Here is a 21,347-nt window from a genome sequence, read left to right as displayed (position 1 = left end):
TTTTAACGACACAGACGGGACCGAAGACTGGAGAATTTGCATACCCACCGAAAAACGAACCGAAGTTTTAAGAGAATGCCATGACGATCTGACCGCAGGGAATTTGGGAGTGGCCAAAACACTACAACGACTGGCCCGGAGATACTACTGGCCAGGTATGTTACAGGATGGAGCCAGGTACGTGCGTAACTGCATAAATTGCCAAATTTACAAAGCCCAACAACAGACAAAAGCGGGTACCATGCATGCGACCAACGTCGAACAGCCTTGGGCGATGCTCTCGATTGATCTTGTCGGACCTCAACCACGGTCCAACAAAGGAAACATATGGCTACTGGTAATGCAGGACAGGTTCACCAAGTGGGTGAAGCTAGCAGCACTTAAAAAAGCCGACAGCAGGGCTATAATCCGTCACGTAAAGGAAAAAGTTTTCCTCCGCCATGTTTGTCCCAACACGCTAGTCGGTGACAATGGTCGACAATTTGTCAGCAGAGAATTTGAAGAATTCCTGAAAGAAAACGGGGTAAATCACCGAAAAACTCCACCGTATAGTCCGCAATGCAACTTGGTAGAACGGACCAACAGGGTGGTAAAAACAATGATCGCCCAATATGTAAGCAAACATCAGAAAAAATGGGATGAAAATTTGCGCGAGCTAGAATTTGCCTACAATACCGCTAGCATCACGGCCACCGTCTACACTCCGGCATATTTAAACACAGGAAGAGAGTTTAGAACGCCAGGTAGCCTTCACCAGAAAGTGGGATCGCAGCATACTACACCACTGTCCAGTAGAATTCAGCACATAAAGGATGCCATTGAATTAGCGAAGGCGCAAATAGCTCGTCAATTCAAAAAACAACAGAAGCATCATAACCTCCGGCCACGGGAATGGAAACCGAATTTCGGCGACAAAGTAGTCAGGAAATTGGTAACTTCGTCGAGTAAGGCCGACGCACGAAATGCCAAGCTAGCTCGAAAATACTCAAAATCGCTTACGGTCAAGAGACAGGTATCGCCGGTTATATTTGATCTGCAGGACGACAGAGGGCGCTACGTGAAACATATACACGTGAAAGACCTCAAGCCCTTCACCCACGCAGAATAGGAGCTATAAATGCGCCAACGACGAAAAACTACAGTCAGTCGTCGAACCAACGCCAAGAAGGACGGACAACTGGCTAGTCAGAGGCGCCCTCGTGAGAGCCACACCGATGTCGGTAGAGATATCGGTATACGGACAAGAGTTTCTCGCCATCATCGACACTGGAGTCCGAATCTCCACCCTGAGCCTAGAGGCCGCGGAATATTGTCTAAAACATGGGGCTAAGGCAATGACAGCAGAGTCAGCAATCGAGCTTCGTTTTGCCAGCCATAACAGCAGCACCATCCAAAAGACTATACTAGTCCAAACGAGAATAAAGGGCTTCGTAGTGACGAGCCCTTAGGCAGAAGTGGCAGAGCAACAACCACACTGGATCATCGGCATGAATGTCCTAGGGTACGTTCATGCTCGCATTTTTATGAGCCCAGTCAATTGGGAGAAAAGGATCCAGAGGCGAAGGCTCAACAGGCACCAGGCACAAAGACTACGATGGCGCACTACCGACGAAGGAATCGGGACTAGCTCCGAAGAAGACGAAGAAGGTAGAAATTTCGCACACGGACCTTAAGTATGTGGACACAACCGCTATAGAAAAACCGAAAGCACTGCGCCGGGAACGATCAAAACAAACCGTCGAAGCGGGAAATTTCTTTTATATCGAGTTAAACGCACAGCGACGCGAATGAATTTTCGCCCACAAAAAAAAATGTAAACATCCGAAACGAGATTGTCTCATAAATTCACAGATTTACACGTCGCTAGCATATAAATTGAGACGATAAAGGGCGCGCCGGCAGTAAAATGGAAAACTTCGATATCGAAACGCTGGATGAAATTCTTGCGCTGTTGGAGGCCGACCTCCCGGCGGACGCACTGGAGTATAGTCCGGGCGAGCCTTTATTGACACCGGACTATACTTCATCATCAATCGCACCGCATCCACAGCCGGCATTGGCATACCGTCATCGTGCCAGTCGGCGTAAAAAGTACGTCATGCGGTACAATGGCGTTAAGCGGCTACTACGCCTGGTACCGACGACGGGCGAGGTCAGACATATGGGCGAGACCATAAGCACGGAAGTGAGTTTTATTTTTTTTAGATTTATTTTTCTTTTCTCGTCGCGCATAGTTGTTTGTTATTTCTAAGCGCGAAATTTCGCTTCGCGTAATTTTACGCTCCGAAGGGAGGGGGAGACACGAGTCTTGCACATGTAAATACGTGTGACGGCGGCCGCAATAGACGCGGCATGCGCAGCGAGCGCGCGCTCGCAACGAACAAAAGGCGAATCCGCACGACGCGGATTGAGCGCGCGCGCGCAACATCCGCAGGACTAATCTGCACGAGCGCGGAGCGCGGCAGCCGGCGAGCGACTCAGCGACGACGCACCTATACACATCCGCGCCGCGCGCCTTTATAAAGCGGATCGCGCGGCGCAACGGGCATATCTACTCGAACTCCACTCCGGGTAGTATCGTGCACACACGTTACTACAAGGAAAAGCGAGAGATAGACCTACGCCGACGAAATCGTGTCGTGAGATCACGTGACGATTTGGTAGACGACCGAAACCCGAATTGCTATCGTAAGCACACGAGGCAACCCGGAACATCCGAACGACACCGAGCCTCGTCTACGTGAGCACACGTGGGCGATACCCTGTATCGCCGTAAAATCCTAACCTATATTCCGACATATTGCTGACTCCCTCTGCCACTGTGAGCCCACAGGGTTGAGGTAGTAACAATAGTTCCGCCGGCGATTCGCCCGGTCGTGCGCTCACGTCCTTGTAAAACAAAGGTTAATCCCTAACCTCCAAAGCCAGCCTTACGCCGACATCTCACGATTCGCTTTATCTCTGTATGCACACAGGATAAAGAGAAGAACGAGACGAGCGACGAAGATTTGTGAAGCCGTGCGCTCACAACTCCACAAATCCGAGGGATAACCTCAAAACACCGTGACACTTCCGGCCATTACGGTGCGCACACAGAGCGGTCGGAATCGTTGTTACACGACATATTCGGATCGGCGTAGCCGTTCGCACACGACTACACCGTAACGAATGAATTCCTAACCTCAAAATCCGCCACCGACCCTTCATACCGCCACCGAACCGATACACCGCAGTCGCGTATATTGATTCATTCTTGTAACGAAATCGCGTATATATTCTTGTAAATTCTTAACCGCGTTAGTTTAAACAATTCTACTTGTAAAGGCGAAGTATTTTTAACGAGACGCATAATTGATTTCTGTTTCAGCCGGGATTTAACAACTGATTCCAAATGCTATTATTAAACTAAGAAATATATTTTGTTATTGTTAAGAATATAATAACAGGCTCTTTTTTGCTCCTTTCCCCTATCCAGATCCTGGAACCGATTGACTATCCAGTCTCTTGGGGAAAATTAAACCGTTACATGCATGTCAAATTTTATTACGATCGGTAGCGTGGATCAAGAATCATAAAGGTATACGTACATACACACACACATCCATCCACACCTCTGGTAGCAGCGTGGCCGAGAAAGTACCTGAAAGCTACTGAGATTTTTCAAATCTAGCGGGTTTCCAGAGTAGAATCTAGATGATAACCCCGATAAATCAGACATGATTTCTGGAAGAAATCTCGGTAGAATTTTTTCTTCATTATGATTTGTTTATATAACCTTACTTTTCGTACCAATAATCCTGCTCTGCATTGACATTGTTTGAAAATATCCATAAATTGATGAACAGATATACCCTATAAATTCATCTAGAATGTTTTATGAAGGGAGAATATGATTTTCAAAGTGCGCATTAAGAGTGAAAACCTAACCCTACACATGCATACTCTCATACATGTCAGTATGTACAAGCATGCTGTACTGGCTGACTTTGTAATGTTCAAGTGCAATTACTACGTAGAAAGTGTCATCGATGTGCTCAAAGTTACCAATGATAAGGTTTGCACAGGTATTTCAATCTCATCAGTATGCGAGCGCAGTCACTGTCAACCACCAAATCTCTCATAATCATGCTAAATCCATGATATTAAAGTGGATTTCTCTTCTTTTGCGTTAAGACTTGTTCAAATATTTAGAAACTTACTGCCATAACAGTTTTTACTTAACAGTCTTGGTTCGGCTTTTCACCTTGATCCCTATGGCTTCGGCGTCAAAAAATGCAGGTAGCTCTATACATGAAAGTCGAATTCATATCAGCTATAATGCATTCAACTCAATATATTGTTTCAACGTGTTAATACAAATTATGATGCAGAATTGAGAGTGAAAATAAAATTGTGAAACAAGTAATCGAAACCAATAAAAATTTGATTTTGCTCTCATTTGAAAACTATCATACCTAGAGGACTGAAATTCTGGATAATAATTTGTATTAACATGTTGAAACAATATATTGAGTTATTTATACTTTATAAATAAAATGTCATTTTAGATTAGGTAATAAGTATACTTACAAACGCGCCATAAAGATAATGTTTATTAAAAAAATACGTCGACTTATCGTAAATAAGCAAGCGGAACCGAAGGTAATATATAAAATCAAAATCTTAAGATTTGTTGGCCTCTTATATATATGATAAACAGGTATTTTCTCTACAGAATACAACTTTTAAGCCACATGACTACGTATAAAAAGTAGAATATTATCTCAAATTGACTATAATAATATATGTAAAAATAATAAAAGCATAAAAATTTATACGCAATAATTATTTAATCTTTTCTGTTAGATTAGAGAGCACATTCTCTGTCTACATAATCAACTTGAAATACACGAATTTATTTATTTGTGTGTATTATTGTATGTATGTAATCTGACAAATTAATGTGTTTTAATATTTGGAATCAAGGTAATTTACTATAATCAATATTATCAACACCTGTATAATATTTCACATTGAATACATGGATAAATATATATGTGTGTACGTGTATATATATATATATATATATATATATATATATATATATATATATATATATATATATATAAAGATATTTGTCTGGAGTTTACTAGAATCCAAGATTACAGCAGAAAATGCAAATCAACGTAAATCAGGATTGTCATTAATTTGCTTCTTTATGCGTAATAACATTGTAGTGTACCATTGATCTAATCGTGAAATAGAATCATAATCTTTCACTGCTTCAGTGAAACCTTCCATGTTTTGCTCTTCTAAATGTTCAATTAGCGTCTAAAATAGAAAAAATAATTTACGTTTTTATACATAACAACAAATTGTCACAATATAGAAACACTGGTACTCTTTTTACCTTAATTAATTTATATTCCCGAGCATCTTGAAATGCCGGACATTGTTCTTGATACCGCTCAATAGCGTGTTGAGCATTTAAAACATCAACACACAAATGACAAAGTGCAGCACGCAAAAAATATTCTTTAGCGCTATATTTTAATAAAGAACTTTCTAAAGATGATGCTGCAACCTATAACATACCATTTCTTAAGTAAATAACTAATATATTATTTAAAATTAACGGCATAAGTATCATTACCTGTTCGTAAATCTGTATGGCTTTTTCATATTTTTCTAACAAAGCAGCATATTGTGCTACTTTCAATAAACATTTATTTGCAGAAGAATTACTTTCTTCGCCACGAAAGTAATCAGCAGCTTGCTCATAGTGTTGTACTGCTCTTTCTAAATCTAATTCATCATTTTCATATATTTCTGCAATACTTTGATGATGTTTAGCTGCCATAGTAAAACGGCCCATATCCGTGTATATTTCTATAGCCTTTAATAAACAGTTTACGGCCTCTAAGAAAAGATAAATGAAATTTAGTACTGTAAAAAAGTATTACAATAAAAAGGTAACCATGCAGGCGTGCGCGCGAACACACACACTCATAAAAATAAAGGGTACATTATAAAGGGACATACTAAATAAAGGGTTGGGCGATGAACTTATTAGAATAGGTCATGTTCGTGTATTACTTGTAAGCTGCAGGATCAGGAGGAGAATAAAAGTAGGGCGTGGTCAGAAATATTTCGGCTTTGGCCACAGGAAGGTTCTTCTGCTTGAAACCTTTGCTTTAAGTGCGGAGAAGCTGGCACAGTGCCAGACAGAACTTAGTTCTTCTTGTACAAAGAGGATTGCACAAAAGAGGACGGCTAGCAGCAAATCGTGCCCTCGGCACAGCAAGAAGCAGCCATAAGAGGCTAGAAGAAAAGAAAAAATGGATAAAAAAATAGAACAAAGAAAGAGAAGAAGACGCAAATAAGAAGGTGGCCGGCAATGGCCTGATGGATGTGTGTGTGTGGGGGGGGGGGGGGCAAACTCACAATTTTATCGAAGAAGGGAAAATAAAAGTATAGCAAAAGGAGGTTAGATTATAGAGGCAAAACCGTCGTTATCAGGGACCTCCAAACCAGTTAAGCAAAGTAATAACCTTGAAACGGTCATAACTCTTCTCGGCCTTGTGTGCGTATTGATGCTGGTTATGCTGCTATGATTTTAGTTCTTAGAGAAGACCAGTAATCATTTACTGATCTGCGTCGTAATTATGACGACAGATCATAAATAGAAATTTAATTCTATGTTATAATATACTAGCAATACGAGCATAGCTTTATCTTGTAATCTTATTGGCCAATCAGAGAACGAATAGAATGATGATTCCTCTCTTTTTTAGAGTAGGATTGTTATAATAAGAGAGGTCTGGGATACCAGGTAATGGAAGGATATTACAATAATAAAAGTTTTGTTATTACGTTTCAATAACCTAAATAAAGACATTCTATAAATATTGTTTTTAGATAGAATATTGCGTGAATTGCAGATATTCTTTGTAACAGAGAATTTTATGTTTTCGCTTTGATTTTACAGTATATTTGTAAGACAATAAGCTTAACTTTTGCGTTATTGACTCTAGATCACGATTGCATAAGTATAGTAGATATTTTAAATTATTCTCGACTGATACGTGTTAGTTGCGTTATCAGTTTTGACTCAACGAATTTATAAGTATTTTGAGGTACAGAAATTTTATAAGTTTGAGATATATTTGAAAATATTCTAAGTGTTTTACCTGATCAAGGCGTAAGTTGCTCAAGAGCAGGGACCAGACGCTTTAGTTGCACTGGCGCTTAAGTTGGGCTTCGGCTAGTGAGCTCAGATAGCCCGTACAAGTCCTTATAAAGGCAGCGGAGAGAGCGGGTATCGCGCCGCCGAAAAAACTCATCACATTCATACTTGTACAAGTACATTTACACCTATATACAAAAATCATTCACACAAGCATATTCTAATGTGCGCGCCGCGCCGCCGCTGCGTCGCTACTCCTTCTCTCGCGCCGCTGCGCTCGCCGCTCAATATATATATATAGATACACGCGCTCTATCACTGCTTCTGCTGTCGCCGCTAAATATACAGTATGTCGCAGATAAAGCGGATACATTTCTTTTTTGGTGATTCAGAAAAAAATAGCGTGAGCGCAAATAAAACTGGGGAGGATAATTAAAGGTTAAATCATGCTCTACAAAGTTACCGTAGCCTTTTTCCCCTAAGTCGTAAGGTTTTTTACGACCCTAGGTTTAATAAAATGATGCATATAAAAACGTTAGGTGAGGTGCTGTAAGTCCTTCCATTCGATAGGCCGTGTCAAATAATGCTTAAAACCGCGATTATACGATTACCCTTGTGTTTATTCAATTTCAAATCAATTTTGAAAATTGATTTCTGAAGAGGGAACATTTCGCACTTCCGTACTGTTGTGACTCGAGGTTAGTGCGTCATCTGCTACGTGCAGGTTATGTAATCTCATTCGGGAAATCGTACCTGTGCAGGCCCCGACGAACATACGCGGTCAGTCGCAAATTGTAAACCCAAAAGCTCGTTGTGCCCTTCGAGACCCTCGGAGAATCTTTCAAATGTCGAAAAATCCTCGCATCTTTCGGTCATCGAAAAGCACGCGGAGCAACTTTTAATCGTCGTAAAACCCTCCAAAAATCTTTCGATGGTCGAAAAGCACTCGGAGCGGAGCATCTTTCGATTGTTGAAAAGCACTCGGAGCATATTTCGATCGTCGAAAAACCGTCTGAGTATCTTTTGATGGTCGAAAAACCCTCCGAGCATCTTTCGATGGTCGAAAAACCCTCGGAGCATCTTTCGATCGTCGAAAAGCACTCAGAATATATTTCAATCGCCGAGAAATAATCGCGAATACTTTTTGATTGAAAATCACTTCGAGCAATTTTTGATGGTCGAGAAACACTCGTAAATACTTATCAATCGACGACGCGGTTTCCCGAAGGAGATCGCATAACCTGCACGTAGCAGACGACGCACTAACCTCGAGTCACAACAGTACGGAAGTGCGTCGCATGCCGCCATTTTCGGTTGTCCGGCGAAATGTTCCCTCTTCAGAAATCAATTTTCAAAATTGATTTGAAATTGAATACACACAAGGGTAATCGTATAATCGCGGTTTTAAGCATTATTTGCCACAGCCTATCGAATGGAAGGGCTTATAGCACCTTACCTAACATTTTTTTATGCATTATTTTATTAAACCTAGGGCCGTAAAAAAAGTTACGACTTAGGGAAAAAAGGCGACGGTAACTTTGTAGAGCATGATTTGACCTTTAATTATCCCCCCAGTTTTATTTTCGCTCACGCTATTTTTTTTTCTAAATCACCAAAAATGAAATGTGTCCGCTTTATCTGCGACATATTGTATATAGATATACTCGCGTGTTCCGCGCTCTCCCCGCTCTATCGCTGCTTTTGCTGTCGCCGCTCGCTGGTTCGTGGCGCTGCTGTTGTGAGCTCAGCTGTGGCCTGGAGCGTTCAAATAAAGAGTGGGGGAGCGCGAGATACTCGCGTAAAATCTAAAATTTTGTTCCACGAATTTTAGTTTTAAAAAAATATATAATTTTTTGCGGAGCTTGTACGGGGTGTTAGAACCTTAACGTCCTGAAGGATATAATCCTGGAAAATAGATCGGTTGATTCTGATGAATCAAGAAATGTGATCGGTTGATGGCGGTGCTGTAGCTAGTATCTAAAAATATACCATTATTGGTTGTTTAAATGACACTAAATTTGCAAATTCTAACCTTAAAATGTAGCGCGCGTGAAGCGTGCTTAAATGCACTTAGTTGTTAAAATATAAAATACATTTTGTTTTTTTTTTCGGTTCTCCGTAAAGGAGATTAACAGAGAAAGACACAAAATACCATCTCCCAACGTTATACTGATTGGCGGCCCTGAAAAGGATCGAATGATGTGTAACTATTTAAAGAGGTCTGGGCAGGAGAACTTGTTAAAGTAAGCGGTAGCGTGGCCGCTTCTGGAGCTTCCAAATTGATAGGAGCCGGCTCCGGGATCGGCTACGATGAACCTCCGTGACTTTCTGCGGCTTTACCGTGTTGGGTTTTAATGTTCCTGGGATTTGGTGCGTACGTCTCTTGGCGGCAGCGAGCCGACGTAGGTCTCAAAGCCCGGGGCAGCGAAAGCTCGTCGACTCATGGAGAGTGTCTCTTTCGGGCGGTGCGTGGATTGGTCGTGGCCGTGTGGGTTTTCTTGACGTCACTTCCCGAGCCGCCACACTATGGGTCAAATGGCATTTTCGTTAATGGAAATCTAATATCTCAAGAACAAAAAGACATAGCGACCCAAAAATTTTTTTGTTTGAAGTTCAAGTAATGTGGATTAAGGGAAAATTAATGAGATTAACATCATCCCCTATTTGGGGGTGAGAAACATAGTTAAAGTATACACCTTTCAAAAATCGATTTTTTTCTCTTCTTTATAGTGTATCTCAAAAAAATAGAGATATCGATACCATTTTTTTTATCTTTGACCAAAACAATATAGATTAAGAAAATATTTATTAGAATGCCATTAACCCCCTTACGGGGGGAATAGGGGGTAAGAGGGCGAAAAATCGACGAAAATTCGCCGAAAAGTATTGCATAGTTTTCGTACGCGCTAAAAACGATTCCAATAAGCATTTGAACATCATTCGCAACCTAAGGTATGATTTTTTATTATTATCGCCTACTCTAGGACTTAATATCAGGATTTAGAGGGCCAAAACTTGAAAAATCGACTTAAAATCGCTGAAAAATATTGTACTGGGTTTTTGTAAATAAAAATACACAACGTAATTGATAAAAACCTAAACATCCATCGATTTGTTATTATTTTTATAATTTCCTAACCTCTTAAGGATTTTAATTGCTTTTTCTATTACTTTTATTTGATGGTCTAGTTTAATATTTGATAATTTTACTGCACGAATCTTTAGAGTAATAGCAGATGCTTTACTTATCAGTGATGGTTTTTTAGCAGCATTCATCCTGATTATCGATATTTTTGCTTTGCCCATTTTCATTTTATAAAGCTTATTTAAGATTCTAGAATTCCTTTTTCTTCCTTTTATACCTGAGGTGCATTCATAAAAAATTTAAGTTGAGGAATTGAAAATTTTATTAAAAAAGTAAGTCTTTATAAAAAAGGTTCAATATAAAAAATATTCACTGCTAAAAAATGAACTTTATTTAAATTTTATGACGTGCTGGTCTAAATACTACAATTATCAATAGTTGTTTTATCAAGCAATGGTATTATTTTTCAGTGTAAAGAAAAAATATAACACAAATTTTTTCTATTTTTATGATATTAGAATTGATTAGTTATGTAATTATGAGTCTGGTAATTTATTCGTACAAGAAAAGTAAGTAAACATACATCATGTACCACTTATACCCATAAAAGGGTAGGCCGAAAAAAATTGAGTTCTGCCTTTTCGACTGCCATTTTTTTTTTTCAATACATAAAAAATAAAGTTTTCTTCGAAGCAAAAACTTGAGAACGATTTTTTCAATTAGCGCTCACTCTTGAAAATATGGGTCTGATTGTATGTATGTTTTATCAAAAACAGGTAATATTAAAGATTATAAAGATAATCGTCAAAAATTATTTACCTTGCTATAATGTTGTATTATCTCTGGCGAGAAAAATCACAGGATCTATCACGTGATTATTTGGCGTGATTTCTCATCAAATTAAAGTATGTTTTAATTAAAATAAATTGAATTATTTTATTTTTACCAAACAATTATAAAAATACATTTGTTGCTAATTCAAATAAATTGACCACAAAAAAAACTTTGTCCTAACTGAGGATTGCACCCAGGTTCACAACTTCAAAATCCTTTATCTTACTGCCTGAGCTATTTGTGCGGTTGTAAGCCTTGAAATTCTATGCTACCTTTACCTAAAAATATGTTAGATTTCTAACTTTGTACAGTTCATACGTATACTTTAAGATCAAAATTGAAAAGATCTAAAATATTTTTGAGGTTAAGTAAGTTATTATTTAGTTAAGTTTATTTAAGTTAAGTTATTATTTTAGTCATATATATTATTAATAAATCATATATATTATTTAGTCATATATATTATTAATAAATTATATATATTATTTATATTTTTTATTAATCACTACAATTTATAAGGATTAAAACACAAAAAAACGTATGCTTACTTGATGAATTAATTTTTTTTTATTATGATGATTATGAAATTGAGAACCAGGGTTCAAGTCTCAATTAGGGCAAAATTTTTGTTCACTATTTTGCGGTCAATTTGTTTGGATTAGCATCAACAAATATATATTTTTCATAATTGTTTAGTAAAGACAAAATAATTTATTTTAATTAAAACAAATACTTCAATTTTATGAGTGATTTCTGACGTGATTTTTAACGTGATTTATCACGTGATAAATAACGCGAGAATTCAAGTTATCTATCACGTGATTAATCGTGTGATAAATCACATGATTTTTCTCGCCAGAAATAACAATAAAAACATTAATTTAACGACAAATTTTTTTTAATTTGTTCTTTTAATATTTAGTATATTGCCATTTGTTTAATATTATATATAATACAAATCATTATAGACGAATATGTGTATATAAGTGTGTGTGTGTGTGTGTGTGTGTGTGTGTGGCAATAGATGTTATGAGTATAAATATTTAGAAGTTCGAAATTCGAAATATTAAAATTGTTTAAGTATACACATTTTCAGACTGTAATTAAAGTAAGTATTTTAAGTACTAATATATCTTATTATATTATATAAATTTTATATGTATTTTATGGAACATTTTGAAAAAAAAGTTAATTTTTCTTCTTGAAGTATGTATTTTCGGGAAAATTTGGTTGACTAAAATATTATTAAATTATAACGTTTTTAAAATGTTTCTATTGTTGTGTGATGTTCTTGATTTATTTCAGATGAGTTGTGAGAGTACTTAATATAAAATATATAAACTTTAGTTCAGTATGGATCACAATGCATGTCCAAATGGCTCAGATTAATTTAGTCAAAGCCCGAGGTCCACGCAACATTTTCAGTAACCTTGATTTTTAATGATGATAATTGATTTGTATAAAGTAGTATTAATAAATATCGATGGAAATAGCTCAGAGTTGGTATATAACTATCTTTTATCATCATAATTAAGCTACACACATTTGTTTTTAGTGCCCACGAAAACCCTGTACCATATTTTTCGTCGATTTTTCGCCCTCTTTCCCTATTCCCTCCCTACGGGGGGGATATGGCATTCTAATAAATATTTTCTGAATCTATATTGTTTTTGTCAATGTTTAAAAAAATGGTATCGATATCTCTATTTTTCTTTGAGATACACCATAAAGTAGAGAAAAAAAAACAATTTTTGAAAAGTGTATACTTTTACCATGTTTCTCACCTCCAAAATAAGGGATGATGTCAATCTCGATAATTTTCCCTTAATCCACATTACTTGAACTTCAACTAAAAAAATGTTTGGGTCGCTATCTCTTTTTGTTCTTGAGATATTAGATTTCCTTTAACGAAAATGCCATTTGACCCATAGTGCGCCGCTTAAAGGCGTTGTTTATCGTCCTCCGACGGATGGAGCTCCAATAGATGTTCCGGAGATGATGCGGGCTCTGTTGGTTCGGCTATGGCTATTCCCTGGCGAATGACCAGTGGAGGACGTGAATGACTTCCTTGATTCGATCTACGATGGTCACGAGAGCAGATTGGTCCACTGATTCGTCCGGCGTCGCGACTGCGGGTTTCTTATTGCGTCGCCGATTATTGCGCTTACGCAGTTGTTCTGCGGATCGTCCACGTACCATGGGTTCGTTTCTCTCAATTTGGCAGGAAAGAACTAGCGTCGTAGCCCAAAGGCAAGGCCGGGCTTTGCCAGGGACTTCCTAATACACTTCCCGGGAACAAGTCGACCCGGTATTGTTTCATTAGATCCTGGTCGTGCGGTCGCTGTAGCGGTTGACAAGCACATGTTGGTATCGGTAGTCATGCTTCTTCCTGGCCTTCAAGTTAAGCGGAAAAAGAGGGCGCGAGCCGGCAGCAAAGGGATTTTGTTCCCGATCGTAGACGATAAGTAGGGGGCTTCACGCGGTCTGACTGCGGTGGTCAGCGCGAGACCCCCCGTGAAACTGCGAGACAACGGGAAAAAGCTGATAGACTAGCGGCGCGAGATTCGAATGAATCGGCCGCGACAAGTTGAATATTCATTTTCATCACTTTTAAACTAAAATTATATCATGATATGTTGCTACGAGCCAAGCCCAGCTACGTTAGTGGTAAACTACTTGTTGTGTACTTCTTTTCTACTTGTACTTAAAGCTAGGTAGCTGCGTAACCTTGTTGGTATCGATAGACATGAAATGTACTAGGTTATAAGTGTCAAATTTGAATGTAAAATCACTTATTAGCCATTACATCATGTTTGTTTTCTACATAACTTCTAGTAGAAGGTCAGGCCTATTTTAAAACTTTACAGCTACTTTTTTACTATAAAAAGGTATCTTTTTACTGTATTGAGGTTGTCTAAGTCCGAATCAAACATTCAGATTTTCATATTTGAAGGTTTAGAATGCAAATAAGGTAGCCTTAACATACATATAGGGCTTTAAAAGTATTTTTATTGAAAAATTCAGGAAATTTTACAAAAAAAGTATCTGGATAATTTTAGTTAAGAATGAATCCTTTATAAGCTACAAATCATCGTATATAGGCAAAAAATGCAAAAATTGCTTGAAACCTCAACTTTGACCAGCTAGAACCCGAAGTCAAATGAAGGATTCGCACTGAAATTTTTTTTGGGAGTCAGATACAACATATATAGAACTTAATCTACAGTTTGGGCAACAATTAAAATTTTTATTTACGATTTCACAAAGAACCACCCACACACACACACACACGCACACACACACACATATATATACATATAATAAACAAAAGAATATAGTAATTCGATACACTACGCTGTCTAAACTAAATGTTTAGCAAAAATTCGTGTAACGCTACTTTGAAACTAGCAAACGAGAGGGTTTAAGTATAATAGAACACGGAATGCTCTCCCAAAATTTTATCGCCTTTATGTTAAAACCATTAAATAAAGTCGCAGAGGTGACTTATGAAATAGTAAACATCGATGATTGGATTTTCTCAGAGCGTCGAATGCTTTCATTGACCGGAGTGAAGAATAATATTAAATAGCCAGGCCTGGAGGTAGTTAATTTTTGATAAGTCATTACACCTAAAAAATATTTTCTCTGCTAATCGGGTGTAAGCCATCGGAAATTACTAATAAATGGGGCTAATCGAGCGTCACGTGCCAGCCGAAAGAAGAACTGAAGCAGCATGTTGAACAGCCTGTTTAATATCAGATCTTGGTAGCCAGTAAGGTCGCAGTATACAGTGCAGGCGTAATCAAAGTGCGGGAGTATAAGCACTGAAACTAAATGTTTTTTAAGACTATTAGATAAATAGTAAGTTCTAAAGTGGAGGTAATTTAATACACCCTGTACTCTAGAGCAAACAGTTTAGACACGATTATTCCAAGATAAGTTATCAGAGGCAAAGTATCTGAATTGAGTCGCATGAGGTTTTGGACAGAACCAAAGATGAAACTTTGGGTTTTCTGTGCATTTAGTTTGATGCCATTATTATTTGTCCATTCAGCGATGCGGCCTACATCTTGTGCCAGGCGTAAGATACAACTTGGAAGTTCGTCACGCTTGCACTGTAGAGAGAGAGAGAGAGAGAGAGAGAGAGCTCATTTTGGTACCCTCAAGTCGTGGTGCGCAGCCCAGCATTGTGCATCGAGCCTTCCTAGTATCCGTGCGTGTCCTAAACTCGTAATTATTACTGATTTTCATTGTTTCCGTAGTGACTGCAACGAGCGCGTATTCTATGCAGTAACTGGGTGCATTTATTTAGTACTTTATCTCAAAGCCTTCTTCAATTGCAGACTCGACATCGGCGTGGATCGAGCGGATCGCGCGAGGGATTTTCAAGGCGTGTGATGTACGAAGCGAAGAAGAAGAAACGTGTGAAAAGAGTGGTCGAAGGTGTCCACGAAAGTTCCAAAGAAGAATGACATGAGCCAGCAGTCAGGTGCAAGCGCGAGGTGAGAGAATAGTGAGTAAGTGAGTGAGTGATTTATTAATAACGAAAGACTCTTGGTCCACATGGTCACAGCCAAATACAAAAATGGTAACAAACTGTGCTCAAACGAGACATTTACACGCTTTGCAAGCATAATGATTCGAATTTAAAACAAACGCAGAAAAACTAGACTTAATTTTAAAAGTTAAAAACTAAAACTAAAACTTAAATGAAGAAATAGTCACGCAATCACCAAAATTACGCATATACATCACTAAAGCAAATACAACAGAACGTTCATTTACGAAAAATAAGTAGAACACAGTTAGGAATGACATATTTTAAAATATTTTAAATTGTATATGTCGTACACATTCCGTCAAGCTTGCAACGATTTATAGACCCCACACGAAAGGAGTATTCGTAAAAGCAATTTTTGAAGCAAGGTACAGCGAGATCGAGCTCAAAAGCCCTTATCGAACCTGGTGCATTATAGTCTAAGAGCTGGCTACATGAAATGCGACATGCCTCGGTACATGAAAAATTTTACCTGGAAAAGGTTCGATTGGTGCTGGCAAAGCGAAAGCCCGACCGTCAGAAGGCGCGCTGGAAGCTAAGTGCGTGGGCGGGCGATCAAACGCGTAAATTTTCCAATTAAAAAAACTGTCGAGGTACACGGCTGAAAAGGCTATAGCCGGGTTACTATGGTGAAATGGCCCCCTTGGAAAATGTATATATGTTATATACCATTCGATGGGGGATAAAAAAAAACTCCCATAGCCAAATTTTTAGCTCTCTGCCTAGTGCGCATGCGCAGTAACGTCGATAAACGTGTTTTTTTGATTTTATTTTTTTCTGAAGTCCCTATAGGATAAAAATTTTTTTAAAAATTCACATTGGTGTATTTTTATGTCATGAATAACTGCAATTTTTTTGGGATTACATAACCTCAAATATCGGATCTAAAAAAATTATTAAAGTTTTCAATCGATATTTTGACCCCCTTGTTTTTGAGGTGCAACTTTTTAAGTAGACTTTTTTTGTGTACTTTTTCCCGTTCTTTACGATGGCACTAACGTTTTTTCCTTAAAAATGGTGGCACAACTCGATTTGAGCCAAAAACTGATTTTTTTGCCATTTTTTCACGTTTTTAGCTGGTTATGTTACAATTTAGTTACTAAAGTGACTCCTTTTGAGTAGTTTTGCATATCTTCCCATGAAAACATAATCAAATGAAATATTTTGTTCGCTCCAAGCCGTATTTTTTATATTATCTTACGTTTTCAATGATGGTCTTATCAGAATTTGAGGTAATAAAGGGTTTCTCTCTATATATAAAAAGAATATCGCCGCTGTCAGTGTCTGCTTTTCTCTTTAACCTAAAAATGCCCTCATTTGAGTGATTTAACGCCGAAAAAGGCCATTTTTGGTACCATGTAACCCAAAACTAACCTAAAAATGTCATAATGCAAGGGTTTTCACGCAAAAAAGCCTGTTTTTAGCTAAACATAGCCTTGAAATCGATCGTTTGAGGGTACTTTTGGCGTCTTGTGGTCTTAAAAAGGCCATATTTGGCTTATCTGCCTCTACTTAATTGATTATTCAAAATCTATTGACAGTAATAATTATCAGGTAAAAAGGAATTGAAGTTAAGTATGTTCAATTCGTACAAAGTATAATTTATTATCTTCATAGGCTATTTAAAATAAATTATGGAACGTATACAAGTAGCTTTTTAAAAATAACGAATGTTCACAATAGAAAAAATGATTCACTCATCATTGTCACTATCTTCATCAATACACACTTCAATTTGATCATTAAGAAACATTTTAGACAGAATTTCAGCTGGTCGTATGATTTTTGATAAATATCTTCCATGTGAAAGATAATAGATTATGGCAGCAATATGCGCACAACATCCTATAGTACGGTTACCGTTAGCACAATCACAACAGTGTCTTAAGATGCTAGAATAACCAATACCATTTGGTTTATACTCAACGAAACATTTGTATTGTTTTCTGTTAATATGCCTGGATTGAACTTCAAGTTTGAGAATATTGTTAGTCTCTTTTGAATATCCAATCTTCAAATTATTATCTGCGTCAAGCATTTCCGCTAAGTAAGATATTGTCTGTTTAAGCTGATATGTTCCTGTAAACAGAATTTTCAAATCTTTTATTGTTAATTCAGGAAAGTCTGGTAAATCATCCGAAGTTATTATTTTAAATGGTAGTTTCCGACGACTCCATCTTTTGTCTGCTACTAAAACTGCTAATGTATTTTCAACATTTTTTCTAGATTGCATAGCACTAAATATTTCATCTTGCATGTCTTCATCAGAATCTAGGCGTTTGCCAAACAAGTTATTTAAGTAGCAAGAAATTTTACAATAAGATCCAGTATTTTTCACCATTTTATTATCAAGTTTGTGATCTAATAACCTATATTTTTTCTTTTGAACTCCGTGCACTGCTTCAACAACCCATCGCAGTTTTGTCGTGAATCTTGTTTCATTTGATTCTTGCGTAGAAAGTTGAGATTTTGAACCTTTGAGTGCAGGCATCAAAACAATATAACCCATATTTTCTAATTTTTGTTTAATGTCCCTGAAACCTCTATCCAGTATAAAAATGTCCCCTTGGCGAAGAAGTTTCTGTAAAATATTCTGCTTCTCTTCCAATATTTCAATCAGTATTGTAGCATCATTTTTATTTGCAAGATATGGACCTAACTGGTCAACAACATAACCATTAGTAGTACATATAGTTTGGTTTAGTCAGAGGAACTTTTTTTTGGCCTGAATAAGATTTTCTTTGGTACTCATTATTAGAGCTTTTTTCATGCCTTATATAAGTACCATCAGCAATCAAAATAAGTTGTTTACCAGGATGTAATTTCTTTGCCATATTAGAAGTTTGATTTTCAATCAATTCATTTCTGTCTACATTTTCTAATCCAAAGTGTTTTGGTAGTAAATCTTTTTCGAAAGATAATAATACTGATTGACAAAAACGAGATACTTGTTGTTCGCTTTCAATGTCAAATATTGTAGAGATGAGCGAGTTAGAATTCCCAGAGCGCATTTTGAATAAAAATACGACAATGGCTTGTGTCGCTGTCCTTACACAGGAATTCTTCAGAGAAGTGAGTTGATCTTTAAGATAATTAATATTTTCCCACGTTAATCCCGTAAAAACTTTCAATTTTTTTTCAGGCATGGAAAATTCAGCTACTGTATCTAATAAAGTTTCGTCTGCTTTCATTGATAATTGACTCAAAAATTGTAGTAATTCATCAATATATACCGTACTTGTAGTGGAAAAAATATTAATTTTATTTAGTTCATCTTCATAAAATCTTTTTTTAATTAAATGTGTGCAACAGCATCTATTGCCATGTGGAATAAAAACATTCATTTTACTATAAACTTGAATTCGGGCCTCTAAAGGAACTAATATATTATTAGTCTGTTTTTGGTACCCACAAACAAAGCAATATTTATGTGCCGCAATCGTCCTTTGAATAAGTAATTCCGTGGTTGCTCGTACTTTTTGTTCCTTTATTGTGTATACAGATGATTGTGTACTTTCCTGAGATGATGAAGTGACAGTTAGCTGAGAAAATGATTCAGAAACATTTGAATCTTGAGACGAAGCAGTTGCTGGAACATTAACCTTTTTAGGTTTAGAGCTTGATATGTATTTGGCTAATCGCTTTCTACATGAATCACAAATTACATCATGGATGTAAATATCTTTATTTGATAATTGTTTAGCATATTCGATTTCAACTTCAGATTCGATTTCCTTTTCTCGACCAATTGATTTTCTAATATAAATATTACACATGGCACATCTTCGATCATCGCGTTTCCTGATGTTATCTGACTCTTCATTACTATTAGATGCCATATTTATTTAACCATTAGACAAGAAGATCACTTCTGAAATAATAAAATATAAATATTTTACAATACATTTAAAAATGCTGTTAGTTAGTTTTTAAAAATCTAAAAAAATTGTTTGCCTTTTTTTAAATTAAAAACTAGAATGAATAATAAATATTACAAAAATATTATAATCTAAGTTCTTGTATAATCCAGTTTTCTCAGTAGCTTTACATGAAAAGTAAAAAAATAATATTGCCTAGTAAAAGTGAAATAAGTTGTATTTCATTTATAAGTTTTTTAAGCAAATAATTTTTTTTTGTCATAAAAACTGTATTGAAGTGCTTGCACCTAGTGATTTTATAAAATCAACAAACCTATGAAATTATTATATTCAATTTGTTTTTTTGTAAAAATATGTTCTTGTATCTAGATATGAATAATAGTGTATTTTAAAATAAATAAATAATGTTGTTTTTAATGATGTTTCATATACGTATGTGTTTAAAGCATAGGTTAGCTTGTGTTTACTTTATTCATTTTACATTTTTTTAACTTAAAAGTTAATTGACAATTAATAAGTTCACATCCTATTAGTTCTATTTTTCATTTTTATTATTTCTCATGTATTGTTTTTATGTAAAACCAAATATTTTTTCTCATCTCATAATAATTAACTATAGTAAAAATCACATCATATATAGTCATATGCAGATATTTATGTGCATTTTTTATTAATTTGACAGTATTTTATACATAAACAAATTAATTATTGTTCAAGACTTTCTATATTTTATCAATTAAATCATACTTGTATAATTAATATACCGCATTACATCAAAACATGCAACTCATCAATCGTCAAATCCGTTTCTAGCAAAAGTTTATTGTCATATTTTATTCAAATGTTTTTCCTTCTTAATTTTATTTAGTTAATAGTTTCAACAACTTTATGTTTAACTAATTTCTCATTTTACTTTATGTGATTAGCCTAAATTGGTTAAGTTAAATAGATAAAGACTCGTTCCCCTTACATGCATTGTACGTATATCTATATCTATAGGATTGAAAATTCATTTTTATTAATTACTTTTTTGTTAGCTTATTGATTTAAAATCTGATTGCTATTTTTGTTTTAGGATAAGATCGGATCTTTATGCGAGTACTAAAACAGTTTATAATTTAATGTTGGTTTAAACTTTTGATTTTATGCAAGAATTTAATAACGTACACATGTTTTTCTTATTTAGCGTATAAAAAGGTCTAATAATTATCTGTTATTATTATTACATTATTATATTATTATATTATATTATTATATTATTATATCATATTATTATATTATTATATCATATTATTATATTACTATATTATCTGTCATTATTTTTGATACAATTACTCTTAATACTACAGAATTTATAATAAAAATTTTATTTTTCTACCCATTAATAAGTCTTACTCTGCATATACCGGTAAAATACAAGTGTATTTATTATAAATACATGGGAGATTTTTTATTTATCAGTAGGTTGGTTACAGTATTTTTTTCAAAACTCAAAGTGTCGGCATAAAAATAACATTTTAGATATTAATAATAGGTTTTGATTTTAAAGAAGTTATTTAACAAAATATTAATTTATTATGTAATATGTATAGAAATACATATAACCCTAATATCAAAGCATATAATCTGTGATGTCAAAACTTTTGAAAAACTTTGTTAAATCTTCATTTTTTTAAAAGATATGTAAAATATATAGTACTCACTTTAAATATACAAGATTGTTAGTTTTGAAGTAAACAGCAGAAAGATTTAAAGTAGCCGCGTCAGCCTTCGGTTCCAACTAACTCCAATGTATTTGAAAATAAATACTTAACTACTTTATTATTT

At 35.9% G+C, this 21,347-nt stretch overlaps 1 protein-coding gene across 1 annotated transcript in view; it reads right to left on the bottom strand.

The window, feature by feature from the left end:
• Window positions 1-4,806: 4,806 nt before the first annotated feature.
• Window positions 4,807-21,347, bottom strand: part of LOC100115630 (alpha-soluble NSF attachment protein) — an 83,901-nt gene continuing 67,360 nt past the window's right edge. The window contains exons 3-5 of the mRNA XM_031928223.2: window positions 5,633-5,898; window positions 5,390-5,563; window positions 4,807-5,310 (exon numbers count right to left, since the gene is read on the bottom strand). Of these exons, the coding sequence (XP_031784083.1) occupies window positions 5,161-5,310; window positions 5,390-5,563; window positions 5,633-5,898 (590 nt within the window). The 3' untranslated portion in view covers window positions 4,807-5,160. The remainder of the gene's footprint in view (window positions 5,311-5,389; window positions 5,564-5,632; window positions 5,899-21,347) is intronic.

The sequence above is a fragment of the Nasonia vitripennis genome (genome assembly GCF_009193385.2).
Source record: "Nasonia vitripennis strain AsymCx chromosome 4 unlocalized genomic scaffold, Nvit_psr_1.1 chr4_random0005, whole genome shotgun sequence".
NCBI lineage: Eukaryota > Metazoa > Arthropoda > Insecta > Hymenoptera > Pteromalidae > Nasonia > Nasonia vitripennis.
This window is presented reverse-complemented; position numbering and strand designations above follow the sequence as displayed.